This window comes from Branchiostoma belcheri, unplaced genomic scaffold, assembly GCF_001625305.1.
Source record: "Branchiostoma belcheri isolate BF01 breed outbred unplaced genomic scaffold, Haploidv18h27 scaffold40, whole genome shotgun sequence".
Taxonomy (NCBI): domain Eukaryota; kingdom Metazoa; phylum Chordata; class Leptocardii; order Amphioxiformes; family Branchiostomatidae; genus Branchiostoma; species Branchiostoma belcheri.
The window spans coordinates 2,276,539-2,294,057 of record NW_017804021.1 but is presented as its reverse complement, the minus strand read 5'-3'; the positions used below and the strand labels follow the sequence as shown (position 1 = coordinate 2,294,057).

General features: G+C 42.2%; 2 protein-coding genes across 2 annotated transcripts; both read right to left on the bottom strand.

Moving 5' to 3' along the window:
* Window positions 1–277: 277 nt before the first annotated feature.
* Window positions 278–4,561, bottom strand: LOC109477511 (leucine-rich repeat-containing protein 15-like). The gene is made up of 5 exons (XM_019778795.1): window positions 4,497–4,561; window positions 2,161–2,294; window positions 1,538–1,869; window positions 1,171–1,465; window positions 278–684 (listed from the first exon to the last, which is right to left on the bottom strand). Exons 1-5 carry the CDS (start codon window positions 4,559–4,561, stop codon window positions 278–280), a joined length of 1,233 nt encoding a protein of 410 aa, XP_019634354.1.
* Window positions 4,562–7,121: 2,560 nt separating this feature from the next.
* Window positions 7,122–9,563, bottom strand: LOC109477510 (reticulon-4 receptor-like 2). The gene is made up of 4 exons (XM_019778794.1): window positions 9,201–9,563; window positions 7,847–8,912; window positions 7,578–7,681; window positions 7,122–7,493 (listed from the first exon to the last, which is right to left on the bottom strand). The coding sequence occupies exons 1-4, from the start codon at window positions 9,561–9,563 to the stop codon at window positions 7,122–7,124; spliced, it is 1,905 nt and encodes a 634-aa protein (XP_019634353.1).
* Between the last annotated feature and the right edge of the window lie 7,956 nt (window positions 9,564–17,519).

Here is a 17,519-nt window from a genome sequence, read left to right as displayed (position 1 = left end):
TTCATCCACTCAGAAGTCTTCCTCATCAAACCTGCGAGCTGGTTTGCTTTTCTTGCCTGAACTTGGTTTTTAAACTTAAACTAAAAAGTGTTAAAAAAGTTAAAACTTAATATTTTTAGGGAGAGCCCCGGTATACAAATAGAATGGCACCCAGGCCACAGGACTCCTACTCAAGGCCAACCATTATAATGATTGTTTTTAAAGAGTGATTCCTCAAAGCAACTGCTGTTTGTTTTGTACATTGATTGTTCGAATCAATCAGTCATCGATTAATCATCTAATTGTGTTGTGAACCATGGGTCAGCAGGGATGTGTATGTGTGCTGCTGCTGACTGCTGGGGTTCTTCAGGGGTTCATAGTGGTGAGGGCTGTCAGCACCAGGGGCAGCTGCTGTCTGTGATTGATTATCAACTAACTCATCATTATTCTCATACACAATAACCTGTGGACCAGCTGCAGCATCTTTAGCAGCTGCTGTCACCTGGCTGTTCATATATTTGTGGGACTGTGGACCTTCTCCAGGGTACAGGGAGGGAGAGGGAACCTTGTAACCATCGTTAAAGCTGCCGAGATGCTGAATTTGCCCTGAGCCTGGCTGTGAACTTAGGGACAGACTATCACTGTGAGTTTCTGACTGATTGACATCATCTATGGTGTTGTACTCTGCTGTGTCAGGGTCCTCATCTGTTGGGAGGTTATAGATATGCTGGCTGTCTTCTGTATCAGGATGTAGCATGTGTACATCTATGTCTGCATCTTTCCCAGCTGCATTTGTTGTAATTGCCTGTAGCCCTATCTGGTCATGACCACTGGATGTGCCTGTGGGGTTTGTGTTGCTAAAGCCTTGCAGAGGGTTAGGATCCCTTTGCCTCCTCTTATACATGTACATGCACCCTACTGCAAAGCCGATAATGCAAATAATGGATACTCCAAGAATAACTCCCAAAGTAGCAAGCAAGGGCACAGATAGGACAATGCCACCATCAGAAGGGCCAATTTTGTTCTCTGTCATTGTTGGCATGAGGGTGTTGCTCTGTGTTGGGGACAATGTTGGTGCCTTTGATGTTGACTTGGCTGACTGATGGAAAGGAAAAGAATTGCTGACTGGAGACAAGCTAAGAGTAATGTGTTTTGTGCTGGAAGTGGTGTAGACTGGTGTTGTCTTTTCACAGATTGAGTCTTCAGGATTTAACGTAACATCCCGTAAGAGTTGCCCTGCAAGGTTAGCAGGTCCGGCACATCTGATCTGGTCTTCAAATGGGTAAGACCCGCTCATTCTCTGCTTAAAGGGAGCCATCCTACAGTCACACTGCCAGGGGTTGTTGCCAATGTTGACTGTTGAAATGGAAGCCAGTATGTCATATGCCATGAGTGGTAGGGTCTCTAATTCGTTAGAATCTAATGTAAGCTCTGACAGCGCTGAAATATTCAAGTTTGATAAGGCCTCTACAGGGAAAGTGCTGATGTCATTATCAGAAAGGTACAGTGTTTGAAGCTGAAGTAGGTTCCCAAATGTGTCAGCTGTGATGGTGCTGATGCTGTTGTGCTTAAGTCCTAGATCACGTAGCTTTGGTGTGTCATTGAATGTGCCTGCCTCAATACTGTGGATGTTATTACTGTATAGGTAAAGCCTCTCTAAGTTACCGAGTCCATCAAATATGCCAGCTGGCAGGCTTGTTAACTTGTTATAGTCAAGATACAAGAGCTGCAGATTACCAAGTCCCTCAAATATGTCAGCTGGCAGGCTAGTTAACTGGTTAGAGTAAAGATACAAGTTCTGCAGATTACCAAGTCCCGCAAATATGCCAGCTGGCAGACTTGTTAACTGGTTATTGTGAAGATACAAGGTCCGCAGATTACCAAGTCCCACAAATATGCCAGCTGACAGACTTGTTAACTGGTTATTGTAAATATACAAGGACTGCAGGTTACCAAGTCCCTCAAATATGCCAGCTGGCAGACTTGTTAACTGGTTATTGTAAAGGTCCAGTCCAATCAGTCTGGTTAAGCCGTGGAATGTGTTATTATGGATCGTGGAGATCTGATTGTCAGAAAGTTGTAATAATGCCAAGCTCCTATACCTTGAGAAATCAGACTGATTTAAGGTTGTGATGGTGTTGTTGTACAAGAAAAGCACAGTGATGTCTGTAGGCAGGTCCTGAGGAACACTGGTGAGGCCTCTGTTGCTGCAGTCACAGTCTGATGAACAGCTGCTGCTGCAGGCTGCGGTCATCCCAGCTTCCTTCAGGATGATCAGCAGAAGAACCAGCATCCTCCTCGCTTTGTTGGACATACTGAAGAACAGAGAGGAGAATATATATAGATTATGATAGTTCAGATGTGTTAGCAGCTTAAGAAAAAGTCAACATCCCAATAGGATCAGTACATTTCTGGTCAGAACCAACTTCTCACTGGCCCAAAAATTCAAAACACTCTGATTTTCACGCACATAAGCCACCCCCCCCCCGCACCCACCCCTGCACATAAGAATCATTCTTTTTAACCCCTTAGGCCACAGCAAGTAATTATTTTTTTTATTCTGTTTTCTTAATTATTATGTATGACATCAGCACGTGCATTGATTTTCGCTTGATTTTGGAAAAAAAAACAAATTTTGTTGCCCTTTGACAGTGGTCAACATGGTCAAAATGCCATGCCTTGCCATGCTGGAAGGTGTATGGCAGATAAACATGAAGAGAGGAGACAAGAAAAGGCTCTGATTTAATGTTTTGACTTTTACTTATTTCATTCCCCTGAATCAAAACCATTTGTTCATTGTATCAGGGCTCAAAACTGATGGCCACTGACCACTAAAATATAGGCCGGGACAACTAAAAAGACACTTTGGGACAATATAAAAATAATTAACATCAGAATGTCAGCCCTTCTATTGTTCATGAGGCATACTTCCTGGCTTTTTGCTCTGGAAAATCCTTCCCCCCCCCAAAAAAAAATGAAAAAAAAAAAAATCCTGTCTACTCTGCAATTATAGTGCACCTGGGAGTCAGAACGTAAACAAAATAAAGTTGACTCCAAGTCATACAGTACTTCTCAAAAAACAAGCTTGGACAGCTCTTCCTCATTTCAGGACAATTCAAATTTATTTTTGGGACAGTGCTGGGACAATCATAAGGAATAAAAGTTAATTTCGAGGCCTGACAATGATTGAAAACTTTTTTTTTTCAAAGTTGTTTCAGTGACAAATGGATGTTGACTGTGATAGTTGACAGTAAAGTTAGCACACATTATATATAGGTATCATTTCTTGTTTAACAGGGTTTATGATGTAAAAATTTCAAAATATAGGAATCTTGTTTTTTGGGGGGCCTGCCTTGTTTTTTTTTGCCCTCTCGCATTAGTTTTGGAGTCTGCGGAGGATGTCATCCATAAGATTTACTTACTGTGGCCTAAATTGGTGAAATGAACAAAATTCGACCAAACTAGGCAAGTGTAGACACTACCTAGTCCCAAATATGTCTAATTTGGAGAAAAGTGATTTTAAAAGATATTAGGCCACACCAATTTAATTTGTTGCTTCTCGGATTTGCCCTGTCCATTTTTTTGTGATTTGAAAATTCTTTTTTTTTTTGTTCAAAGCATGCAAAATTCTCAATGAAAGACATTTTGGCCCCAATGGTTGAAGAAAGTCCTTTTCTTCCTGGTTCTTAAAGTTGTTTAATGTAACAACGCAATCATGTTTCATTAAAAGTTCAAAATCTATTGTTTTAATTTATAAACCAGCCTGGTATGTTCACTTCATAGCTCATATTGTAACATTTCCAGCTATCATGGGGTGCATTGGCCTGTTTTTTTTTTTTTTGCCCTGTCGCTTCATATTTTTTCTGAAGAAATACGAGAAACAACAAATTAAATTGGTTTGGCCTTACTTAGTCATTACAAAGAGATAGGTCCATAGAATATGCCTAAATCATGCCAAAAATAAGACGAAGCTCATTCCTCATCTTGGAAAAATAATTCAGTGAAAGATTACCAGTTAGGCCAGTGTTCGTATAGAAAAACTGATGATTTAAAAGTATAGTAAGGGTGGCATAATGCAAAAAAAAAAATCATTTACAAAGATTGGCGTCTGTGTGGTGTAGTGGATAGAGCGTCCGACTGTCAAGCAAGGAAACCCAGCTTCAATCCCCAGGGTTGGACCCAGACATGTTCGGACTTGCACCCAGACGTTGTGCCCTTGGGAAAGGCACTTAACACGTATTTCCCCCCCTCAGTTAGAGGGATCCTGGGCCCTACTAGGGTTTGGGTTGGCGTTAGGAAGGGCATCCAGCCATAAAAATGTTTGCTTCAAAAAAGGTGCAAGCACGTCTAACCCCCGGTTGGGGAAAATGACAAAGTCGGTTTAAAAAAAAAACAACGTCCAAAACAGGTTAACTGTTGACAGTGTTAATACCCTGGGCGTTAGGCTAGTTACCTTATACCAAAAGAAAAGCCGACAATATAGAATGTCTAGCAACAACTGCCAGAAACGATCCTACGTTTGTTGGTTGAGCGAGTTTATCCCTCGCGGGGCATTCACATCACACTCTTTGCCCAACGTCATGGTTGGCGGCCAGAGACATGCCGTTGGCCAGGTCGCAAGCCAGACAGGCCCGTATTTACTTTAGCCTGTGTTTACATTGTTAATGGCATGTGGATCCTCTCGTGCAAAAGTGGTCTGGTCCCTAAGTGGCGTCATTGCCTGTTTTCTCAAAATAGCCTGGGTGTCATCCGTAACTTGTAACGGCAGTCCCCAAAAAAATCACAAAACACTAGGGCCTTGTTCAAAATAAAATTACTGGACACAGAACATGTGCCAAAATTAATAACCAACAACTAATACGACCTGTAACACTAAATCTAACCCATCAAATTCAACACCATAACAAACAACATATAGAAAATACAATAAACAACCCGGAGGTGTAAAATCTCAGACTTTCCTTGTTTCCTGTTAATGTTGACACAAGTTAATGTTTAAGACAATGAAATCACCTTCCTATCATCCTTGTATAAGTGTCTTAAGCAGTGAAAATTCTACAGAGTTTATTTCAATTAATGAATCTTTACCTTGACAAAAAATCCAGGGTAATATTAAAAACTTAACATAGTTGACTGTGTGTCAACTACATGATGCCTTCTGACATTTTTCCTGTTCAACATTTCCTCATCGCCATTTTGTTCTGACACTTGAGCAATTGTTCCAACAAATTTAGCTCTCATGGACAGAAAATACATCTGAGGTAGGGTAGGGTAACATTGTAGGGTAACAGAAGTTGATTGACTCACCTCAGTATGGAAGGAAGATACCTTCAGATTTTCCAATGGTACAAGACAAGGAAATGGTGTCTGTAAAAATAATTAAAAACATTTTTCCTGTTTGATATTTCCTCATTGCCATTTGACACTTGAGCAATCCTTCCAACAAATTTAGCTCTCATGGACAAAAAATATGGTAGGTACCATTTGATTGACTCACCTCAGTATGGAAGGAAGATATCTACAGATTCTGCTATGGTACAAGACAAGGAAATGGTGTCTGTAAAAATAAAACAAAGGCGTGTATGATCACTGGTAATTGTTTCCTGTTAATGTTGACATAAGTTAATGTCTAATAAACTATGAAATCTCCTTCCTTTCATCCTTGAATAAGGGTCTTAAGAAGAAGTGGAAATTATAGAGAGTAAGTTCTTTAAGTTTCAGCTAATAAATCTTTGACCAGCCAAAAAATACAGGGCTACACCTACAGGCAGCCGACTGTGTGTCAACTACATGATGCCTTCTGACATTTTTCCTGTGTGATATTTCCTCATCGCCATTTTGTTCTGACACTTTTATCTCTCATGGGCAGAACATACATGAGATACCATGTTGTAGGGTAACACAGAAGTTGATTGACTTACCTCAGTATAAAAGTTAGTTATCTTCAGTCTCCAAACTCCTTAAATTGAGGGAGTCCGTCTTAACTCACAGGTGTCTTTCACCCATGCAGGCCTAAGAAAGTGTATCTGCACTGCTGTTCAGCCAAGATCAGGTGTGATGTGTGGGCGAATGGGGAAACTTGGCTGACGCTCAGGGTTTGTAGAAAGTGCATGACTGTGGAAAACTTGTGGGGATTACCGGCCCCTCCAGAGTAACAGGAGAAGGAAAAACAGTCCAAGATCTGTGCACTTAAGCTGCCAACAGACTTCCTTTGTGAGCTGTACTGTCTGTGAACAATAAGGCCACAACGCTTTAATTTTATGGATGACATCCGCGCGCACATTGATTTTCACCTGTTCTCAAAAAAAAAAGATCACGTCCTTCGAGGCTCTGGCCTGGCTCTAGGCCTGGGTAGTCCATGGTAGTTGGCAACAATACGGAGCCAGTGGTGACTCTGGAGGATGGACCCAGGCTGCTGAAGCTCTACGACTCATTAGAACTCAGTACATACGTACAGTGTAGATTCGTAAATTCCGCAACAAAAAAACCAAAGATGTGACTTCAGTACCGTTGCCCATCACCACGTGGCGCTAAATTGAGACCATGTCAGGTGCAGAACGATTGTGACAGTGGGAGGCAGGCCAGTGGCTGCAGTACCTTATCCTGTCACTGGGCGGCGCTTTATGAGCACTTCAATTCTTGGTTGATAACTCTGCATATTTGCAGGCATGAACACCACGGACAAAGACTGGAGTTGAACCATTTTATTCCCTTCCTTTTCATATATCATAAGCTGCGGATCAGCTGCAGCATCTTTAGCAGCTGCTGTCACCTCACATATTTGTGGGACTGTGGCCTTCTCCAGGGTACAGGGAGGGAGATGGAACCTCATAACCATCGTTAAAGCTGCCGAGATGCTGAATTTGCCCTGAGCCTGGCTGTGATGTTTGTGACGGACTAAGGACATCAACATACCCTACTTCATCTGTCCGTGTGTCACGACCAACGATTGTACGAGCAGCTGCATCTGCTGATTCAATCTGAGAGGCAGCCTGGGGGCCAGTTTGATTTTCAGGGGGAAAGAAAGGGGGCAAAACCAAATAACCAAAGCTGTGTGGACTTTCTAACTGATTGACTTCATCTATGGTGTCATCTATGGTGTCTATGTTTGCTCCTGTAACAATTACTTGTCGACAGACCCGTTACATACATGTAGTTTCCTTTGCAGGTTCTACCTCATCATCATTGTCATATAACATAACCTGCGGACCAGCTGCAGCATCAGCATCTTTAGCAGCTGCTGTCATCTGGCTGTTCACATATTTGTGGGACTGTGGATCTTCCTTTGCAGATTCCATCTCATCCTCATTCTCATAAACCATAAGCTGTGGACCAGCTGCAGCATCTTTAGCAGCTGCTGCCACCTGCCTGTTCTCATATTTGTGGGACTGTGGATCTTCCTTTGCAGATTCCATCTCATCCTCATTCTCATAAACCATAAGCTGTGGACCAGCTGCAGCATCTTTAGCAGCTGCTGCCACCTGCCTGTTCTCATATTTGTGGGACTGTGGATCCTTCACTGCAGATTCCATCTCATCCTCATTCTCATAAACCATAAGCTGCGGACCAGATGCAGCATCTTTAGCAGCTGCTGCCACCTGCCTGTTCTCATATTTGTGGGACTGTGGACCTTCTCCAGAACACAGGAAGGGAAACGGAACCTCATAACCATCGTTAAAGCTGCCGAGATGCTGAATTTGCCCTAAGTCAGATCTTTGTGATGGACCAGCAACACTGGTTGTACAAGCAGCTGCATCTACTGATTCAACCTGGGCAGCAGCCTGGGGGCCAGTCTGATTTTCAGGCCTAGGGGGAAGGGAAGGGGGCAAAACCAAATAACCAAAGCTGTCAACACTCAGCCTGTTACCTGCATCTTGGTGTGGACTTTCTGACTGATCGATATCGTCTATGGTGTTGTACTCGGCTGTGTCAGGGTCCTCATCTGTTGGGAGGTTATAGATATGCTGGCTGTCTTCTGTATCAAAATGGGATGTTTCAGATTGACTGTTTATTCCTGCACTTGTGCCAACTGCCGGTAGCTCCATCTGCTCACTTAGACCACTGGATGTGCCTGTGGGGTTTGTGTTGCTTAAGCCTTGCTGAGGAGGATCCCTTTGCCTCCTCTTATACATGCACCCTACTGCAAAGGCTATAGTGCAGATAAGGAGGAGTCCAAGAATAGCCCCCAAGGTAGCAAGAAGGGGCACAGACAGGACAATGCCACCATCAGCAGGGCCAGTATTGGTACCAAAAGGAGAATCAGTACTGACTGTAGACCAGCCTGTGTTAGAGTCAGCAGTGGGGGCGGTGCTCTGTGTTGGGGACAATGTTAGTGCTTTTGATACTGACTGATGAAAAGGAGAAGAACTGCTGACTGGAGACAAGCTAAGAGTAGAGTCAGTCATGTGTTTTGTGCTAGAAGTGGAGTAGACTGGTGTTGTCTCTTCACAGATCAGGTCTTCAGGATTTACATCCCGTAAGTATTGCCTTTGAAGGTTAGCAGGTCCGGCACATCTGATCTGGTTTTCAAATGAGTTAGACCCATCTATCCTCTGCTTAAAGGGAACCATCCTACAGTCACACTGCCAGGGATTGTTGCCAATGTGAACCGTTGAAATGGAAGCCATTATGTCATATGCCATGGGCGGTAGTGTCTCTAATTTGTTAGAATATAATGTAAGCTCTGACAATGCTGAAATATTTAAATTTGATAAGGCCTCTACAGGGAAAGTTTTGATGTCATTATGAGAAAGTCTCAGCATTTTAAGCTGAGGTAGGTTCCCAAATATGTTAGCTGTGATGGTGCCGATGTTGTTGTTCTGAAGGAATAGATAACTAAGCTTTGTTGTGTCATTAAATGTGCCTGCCTCGATACTGTGGATGTTATTATTTTGAAGGCCAAGCCACTCTAAGTTACCAAGTCCCTCAAATATGTCAGCTGGCAGACTAGTTAACTGGTTATATTGAAGATACAAGACCCGCAGATTACCAAGTCCCACAAATATGTTAGCTGGCAGACTAGTTAACTGGTTATAGTGAAGATGCAAGGACTCCAGATTACCAAGTCCCACAAATATTTCAGCTGGCAGAGTGGTGAACTGGTTATTGTCAAGATACAAGCGATACATATTTCCAAGTCCCTCAAATATGTCAGCTGCCAGACTAGTTAAGTGGTTAGAGTAAAGACGCAAGTCCCACAGATTACCAAGTCCCTCAAATATGTCAGCTGACAGAGTGGTCAGATGATTATGATGAAGGTACAGTCCACCCAGGCTGGTTAAGTTGTGGAATGTTTTGTTATGGATTATGGAGATCTGATTGGAACTAAGATCTAACCATGTCAAGCTCCTATACCTTGAGAAATCAGACTGACTTAAGGTTGTGATGTTATTGCCCTCCAAGTCAAGCAAAGTGATGTTTGTAGGCAGGTCCTGAGGAACACTGGTGAGGCCTCTGTCCTCGCAGTGACACCGTGCACAACATAACGGTGACCATGAACAGCTGCTGCTGCAGGCTGCGGTCGGGCCAGCTTCCTTCAGGATGATCAGCAGCAGAACCAGCATCCTCCTGGCTTTGTTGGACATACTGAACAGAGAAGAGATAGAATGCAATTCAGCTGTGTTAGCAGCTTTTAAAAAAGTTAACATCCCAATAGGATCAGTACATTACTGGTCAAAACCACTTAACACGAATTTCCCCACTAGACTCAAGTGAAAATGAGTATTGTCAGTCCAGTATTCGTTTCTATGTGCGGGACACAGCACCAGCAATAGCTATATATATAGCTGCCTCTGTTCCACGTGTATTGCACTGTTGCAATTTCAATAAATAAAAAATGAATAAATAAATAAATGAAAAAATAAAAATATTCTGTTTTCCTAATTATTACGGATGACATCAGCGTGCGCATTGATTTTTGCTTGATTTGGGGGAAAAAAGCAAGAAATCTTGTTGTCCTTTGACAGTGGTCTACATGCCGCATCATGGTCAAACTGGGCAAAATGGCATACCTTGCCATGCTAGAAGGTGTATGGCAGATAAACATGAGAGGAGACAAGACAAGGCTCTAATTTAATGTTTCGGCCTTTACTTTGATGCAGTGATGTATTCATTCCTTTTATATGTTCCCACTGAATCAAAACCATTCGTACAATCAGGGCTCGAAACTAACGGTGTCCTGATGGCCACTGACCTGACTTGCCTCTCTGTGCTGGGTGTGGTTACTTTGCTTATCTCTATCTTTCTCTTTCTTTCTTTCTCTTTCTCAGGCATACTTCCTGGCTTTTGGCTCTGGAAAAGCCCCCCCCCCCCAAAAAAAAAATCCCCCCCAAAAAAATCCTGTCTAACTCTGCAGTTATAGTGTGCCTCAGGGAGTCAGAACGTAAACAAAATAAAGTCGACTTCAAGTAATACAGTACTTCTCAAAAAACAAGCTGGGACAGTTCTTCCTCATTTCAGGACAATTTAAATCTATTTTTGGGACAATCATCAGGAATAAAAGTTAATTTAGAAGCGTAACAATGATTGAAAACATTTCTTTTTCAAAGTTGTTTCAGTGACAAATGGATTTTGTGATTGTTGGCAATAAAGTTAGCACATATTATATAGGTTCTTGTTTAACAGGGTTTTGTTATGATGTCAAAATTTCAAAATATAGGAATCTTGTTTTTTGGGGCCCGCGGCTTGTTTTTTTTTTTTTTTTTGCTCTCTCGCATTAGAGTCCGTGGAGGATGTCATCCATAAAATTTACCCACTGTGGTCTAAATTGGACCTGACTGAAATGAACAAAATTCGACCAACTAGGCAAGTGTAAACTCTACTTGTTCCTTTCCCAAATGTGTCTAAACTGAAGCACAATTCTTCAAGAGAAAAATGATTTTTAAAGATATCAATTAGGCATTACGAAGAGAAGGTGACATAGAATATGCCTAAATCATGCCAAAAATAAGACAAAGCTCATTCCTCATCTTGGAAAATAATTCAGTGAAAGATTACCAGTGTTTAATAGGCCAGTGCTCATATAGAAAAACTGATAAAGTAGTTAAGGGTGGCATAATGCAAAAAAAAGAGTGGCGTCTGTGTGGTGTAGTGGATAGAGTGGCCGACTGTAAGGAGACCCAGGTTCAGTCCCCAGGGTTGGACCCAGACATGTCCGGACATGCACCCAGACGTTGTGCCCTTGGGAAAGGCACTTAACATGCATTTCCCCCCTCAGTTAGAGGGATCCTGGGCCCTACTAGAGGGTTTGGGTTGACGTTAGGAAGAGCATCCAGCCGTAAAAATGTTTGCTTCCAAAAAGACTTCTACTTGGTGCAAGCACGTCTGGGGAAAAATGACGTTAAAAACGGTTTTTAAAAAAAACAACGTCCAAAACAGGTTAACCGTTGACAGTGTTAATACCTTTGGTGTTAGGCTAGTTACCTAAAAATATACCAAAAGAAAAGCCGACAAGATAGAATGCCTGGCAACCGCCCGAAACACTCCTACTTTTGTTGGTCGAGCGAGTCTAATCCCTCGTAGGGCTTTCATGTCACCAGTACGGTGGCCACACTCTTTGCCACTGTCACGGTTGGTGGCCAGAGACATGCAGTTGGCCAGGTCGCAAGCCATACTTAAGCCTGTGTTTACATTGTTAATGGCATGTGGATCCTCTCATGCAAAAGTGGTCTGGTTCCTAAGTGGCGTCATTGCCAGTTTTCTCAAAATAGCCTGGGTGTCATCTGTAACTTGTAACGGTAACCCCCCACCCAAAAAATCACAAAACACTAGAGCCTTGTTAAAAACAAAATTACTCAGGACACAGAACATGTGCCAAAATTAATAACCAACAACTAACACAACCTGGAACACTAAATCTAACCCATCAAATTCAACACCATCAACTACACATAACAAACAACATATTATAAAAAAATACAATAAACAACCCGGAGGTATAAAGTCTCAGATTTTCCTTGTTTCCTGTTAATGTTGACACAAGTTAATGTTTAAGACAATGAAATCTCCTTCCTATCATCTTTGTAGAAGTGTCTTAAGAAGAAGTAGAAATTCTAGAGAGTTTCTTTAAGTTAGTAGATCTTTAACCTGCAAAAAAATACAGGGTTACACCTAAAGGCAGCTGACTACATGTGTCAACCACGTTCCATTCTGACATTTTTCCTGTTCAACATTTCCTCATCGCCATTTTTTTCTGACACTTGAGCAATCCTTCCAACAAATTTAGCTTTCATGAACAGAAAATACATGAGGTTCCATGTTGTAGGGTAACAGAGAAGTTGATTGACTCACCTCAGTATGGAAGGAAGATACCTTCAGATTTTCCAATGGTACAAGACAAGGAAATGGCGTCTGTAAAAATAAAACAAAGGGCATGTTTTTAAGGCCGTCAGTAGTTCCCCAAATCATAAAGTACACCATTGGTGGGTTATATAAGATATCTTTGAAAACCTCGGTAAGCAGGCAAAGTTTGGGGAAAATTCAGAAACATTTCTCAGTATCTGTTGTAACTGATGCCGTGTATGATCACTGGTAATTGTTTCCTGTTAATGTTGACACAAGTTAATGTCTAATAAACTATGAAATCTCCTTCCTATCATCCTTGTATAAGTGTCTTAAGAAGAAGTTGAAATTCTACAGAGTAAGTTCTTTAAGTTTCAGCTAATAAATCTTTAACCTGAGCCAAAAAAAATCCAGGGTTACCGACTGTGTGTCAACCACGTTCCTTCTGACATTTTTCCTGTTCAACATTTCCTCATCGCCATTTTGAGCAATCTTTCCAACAAATTTAGCTCTCATAATTAGGACAGAAAATACATCAGGCTCCATGCTGTAGGGTAACAGAGAAGTTGATTGACTCACCTCAGTATGGAAGGAAGATACCTTCAGATTTTCCAATGGTACAAGACAAGGAAATGGCGTCTGTAAAAATAAAACATTTTTCCTGTTCAACATTTCCTCATCGCCATTTTGAGCAATCCTTTCATCAAATTTAGCTCTCATGGGCAGAAAATACATCAGGTACCTGTAATTATATTGTAGGGTAAACAGAGAAGTTGATTGACTCACCTCAGTATGGAAGTTAATTATCTTCAGTCTCCAAACTCCTTAAAGTTTCAGGGAGTCCGTCTTAACTGTGTGCGTCTTTCAGCGAGGCCTAAGAAAGTGTGTCTGCACTCGTCTGCTATTCAGCCAAGATCAGGTGTGACGCGAGGGCGAATGGGGGAACTTGGCTGACGCTCAGGGTTTGTAGGTAACGCATGACTGTGCAAAAGTTGTGGGGATTACCAGCCCCTCCAGAGTAACAGGAGTAGGAAAAACAATCCAAGATCAGTGCACTTAAGCTGCCAACAGACTTCCTATGTGAGCTCACAGTACTGTCTGTGAACGATAGGGCCACACCGCCTTAATTTTATGGATGACATTGATTTTCGCCTGTTCAAAAAAAATCACGTCCTCCAAGGCTCTGGCCTGGCTCTAGGCCTGGGTAGTCCATTGTAGATTAGCGACAATAAGGAGGTGTTGAACTCTGGAGGACGGACCCAGGCTGCTTAAGCTCTACGTCTCATTAGAACTCAGTACATACATACAGTGCCGATTCATAAATTCCGCAAAAAAAAGATGTGCCAGCTTGACGTATACATCGCTACATGCTGCCACAAATTCAAAATTATACCAGCTTTGTATTCCTGTGATATAGTAGCATTTTTATTTTTGGCCGGAATTTTTTTTATTCGCCCGCACGCACTAGTTTGGGTGTCTTCAGAGAATGTCATCCGTAAAATTAAGGCAGTGTGGCCTAAGAAGCAGAAACAGGATTGTATAATAATTAGACGAGGCTGAGACCCAAGTAGCTGTGACCAGGGGACGTAACGTGGATTCTTCAGCATTATCATAGGGGTCTGCCTAAACACCACAACCCACCATGGTTGCATTGGGCGAATGCATTTTATTAAGTGACTTCAGTACCTTTGCCCGTCACCAGGTGGCGTTAATGCATTGAGACCTTGTCAGGTGCAGCATGATTGTGACAAGAGGCAGGCCAGTGACTTCATTACCTTTGCCCATCACCAGGTGGCACTAAATTGAGACCTTGTCAGGTGCAGCACGATTGTGACGGTGGGAGACAATGGATTTGCTCCAGGAGACTGGCAGACTGCCAGTCAACTGAACAGCTCCGTAGGCGGCTTGGAGTCCATAACATTCAGGACACAGTTAGGTACAACAGACTCAGATGGTACGGCCACCTCCAGAGAATGGACAGGGACAGATGGCCAAAGAGGATCCTCACACTGGATGTGGAGGGTCCAAACCCCCGTGGCCGCCCCAGAAGAAAATGGTATGACAACGTACGGGAGGACTTCCACCATCTGAACCTAGATAAAATTGACCCACAGGACAGAGGCAAGTGGCGTGCTGCCATCAAGCCCCAGATGTATTGTGCAAGCACGTCTAACCCTCGGAAGACGGGGAACAACAGACGATAAACCGGACAGTGAGTGAGTGAGTGAGTGGAGACAGGCCACTGGCTGCAGTACCTTATGCTGTCACTGGGTGGCACTGTATGTACACTTCTCAATTCTTGGTTAATAACCAAGCATATTTGCAGGCATGAACAACACAGACAAAGACTGGAGTTGAACACCTCCATTTTATTCCCTTCCTAATCTAAGTTACATTTTGAAGTCCCTGCCTACTGTCAGGTCTACCATCTTCCAGGAGATAACTGAGGACAGTGCAACACAAATTGATGGACTTTGGGGCGATTTCGCTGTGCACTTTGTTATATGTAGGGAGGTGGATACGATTTGTTATGCATTAGTTATAGAAAATAATATCCATTGACCACCCGAGGGTGGTTACTGCCTGGCCAATTTGATACTGTATTTGCTTAGAGATTAGCTAACACCATGTATATGGTATCCAGTACTGTGCATATCTAGTGTGAAGAGGGGAAATAACGGCAAATTGTCCCTGTCCTTTGTGCTGAAATGTCGGTGCAAACTCACAGCGTTACACACAGCTGCACTCACGTGTGGTGTAACACGAGTAGCAGCGGCCATGTCAGCATAGTTGTTGATAAAGCACGGTTCTGGATACAACATGAACGATAAGAGGAAAGCGACAAGCGGAAAGAACGGCAAACTGTCCCTGTCCTTGGTGCTGAAATGTCGGTGCAAACTCACAGCGTTACACACAGCTGCACTCACGTGTCTTGTAACACGAGTAGCGGTGGCCATGTCAGCAGTCATCATGTTGTATCTGGCCAACTGACCACAAGGCCGGTTTATGCACTGTTGGGATATTTCACGGGCGTGAAAATATTAGCTGGTGTGTCCTTAGCAATGTCGTGTCTTATGTCCAATTTATAGTAGACTAGACACGTAATACATTATTGGTGGTATTGACTTGTTCTCTTTGTGTTCTGCTCTCTTTTCCCTGGAGCATGGAATAGTAAAGACAGATTTGTTATGTTTTCTGTTTACGATATTGATGGAAAGAACTGAAACTGCTAATTGAAATAGGAGCCACACAGGTTAACTGTATAAGGTGACACTGTGTTATTTTTGCACTCAGTTTATCTGCACTTTGTACAGATGCTGCTAGGGGGCGCTGCAGTATGGTCGTCACATTTAGAGCCTGTGTTGTTTGCCGTCTGTCCAGGTGATCTCGCCGTTATGGATGTTTCCTGTGGCTGGGACCAGACGGTACGCCACAGAGACGTTGGTGACGCCACGTGGGGTTCAGAAGAGACACGGGCAAACGTTTGTAGTGGTGACAAGAGACTGATTGTCAGACTTTGATACAGAGTAAGTCAGTGCATTAATATATGGAATTGCTTTCTTTTCTCTTTGGTTTGCTCTCCCTCTCTCTCTTGCTCTCTCTCTCGCATTCTCTCTCTCTCTATCACTCTCTCTCTCTCTCTCACTCTCTCTCTCTCTGTCTCTCTCTCTCTCTCTCTCTCCCTCTCTCTGTCTCTGCCTCTCTCTCTCTCCCTGTCTCTGTCTCTCTCTCTCTCTCTCTCTCTCTCTCCCTCTCTCTCTCCCTCTCAGTGTGAGGCTACAGCCTATGAATAAATCTCTCTACCCAAGACATGAACACCACAGACAAAGACTGGAGTTGAACACCTCCATTTTATTCCCTTCCTAATCTAAGGTACATTTAAAGTCCCTGCCTACTGTCAGTTCTACCATCTTCCAGTGTCTTCTCTCTCTCTCTACTAGTCCCTACAACTTATCTTCTTCTAGTAACTAGTTTTGCATACAATTATATGTAACTTATGTTGTATGGTATGTTCTATATATTATTAAGTATACACATGTATATGGTAAGTATAATGCAATTTAACTCACTAATAAAAAAGCTACTGAACTTATTAATTTCATGTTAAACTGTTCCTACTATTTCACATTGTAACTAGATTTTACTTTCAGCACAGTATATCTTTTAACAGTGGACTCTACATTGCATTAAACCATATACACAGTAATTAATTAAACTAGTCCTGTCACCCTAACATGTGGTGTAAAAGCTATAAAACTTACAGGATATTTCTGATTAATTCCACTTGACAGTCACTGCAGTTTCTAACATTTTTGCTTTTGTTTATATACATATAAGAGATATATTTGAATCGCAATTAAAATATAAGTAAAAATGTTCAGTTTTATAGAGTAGACTAAAACCTTCTTGTCTCCTAGTCCTAGTGTCTGCTTTTGCTGCAATGATGTTGCTTCTACCATATTAATGATTATGATATTTAACATTGAATAGAATATATCAATATTGATATCATAATAGATTGTTAGAATATGTAATATTTACCAGGTCTTCACACAATCCTCACCTCATTATAGTACTAGTGTGAGTAACTTGTGGGTCCTAATTATAAGTCTGCCTTTAAAATTAAGTAACACATTTCCTTGACCCCATGTTATCTTTTTGTGGCCCTTTTAAAAACTTTTTCTGTCTCTACTATCAATGTCTATATAAAGAAAAGGTCCCATTCCACTCTATTGCAGAGCATAGGGTGGTGCCCATCTCCATTTCTGAAGCCCTTGTGCCACACACAGTTCTTCAAGGCACTACAGCAGGGGGCTGGTCCGCTGGTAGTGCTGTGTGTTTGACCTTCCCACACTCTTTCTCATATGTGCTGAGTGCTAAGCAGAGAAAGAAGTGTGTACCATTTTTAAAGTCTTTGGTATGACCCGGCCGGGGTTTGAACTCACGACCTCATTGTTACAAAGTGGGCACTCTACCAATTGAGCTACACATGCATTGTCTATATGCCGTGTGGTAATTGTATTCAGTTTGAGCATACTAGTATTACATTTTGTTGTATATCTTTGCACACAAGCACTTAAACCTTTACATCCACAATTTGTCCACACTTTATCCACCCAGAAGTCCTCCTTATCAAAGCTGTGAACTGGGTTGCTTTTCTGGCCAGAACTTGGTTTAACTTATTATTATTATTATTATTATATTTCTAGGGAGAGAGGATGGGAGCCCCGGTATACAAACAGAATGGCACCCAGGCCACA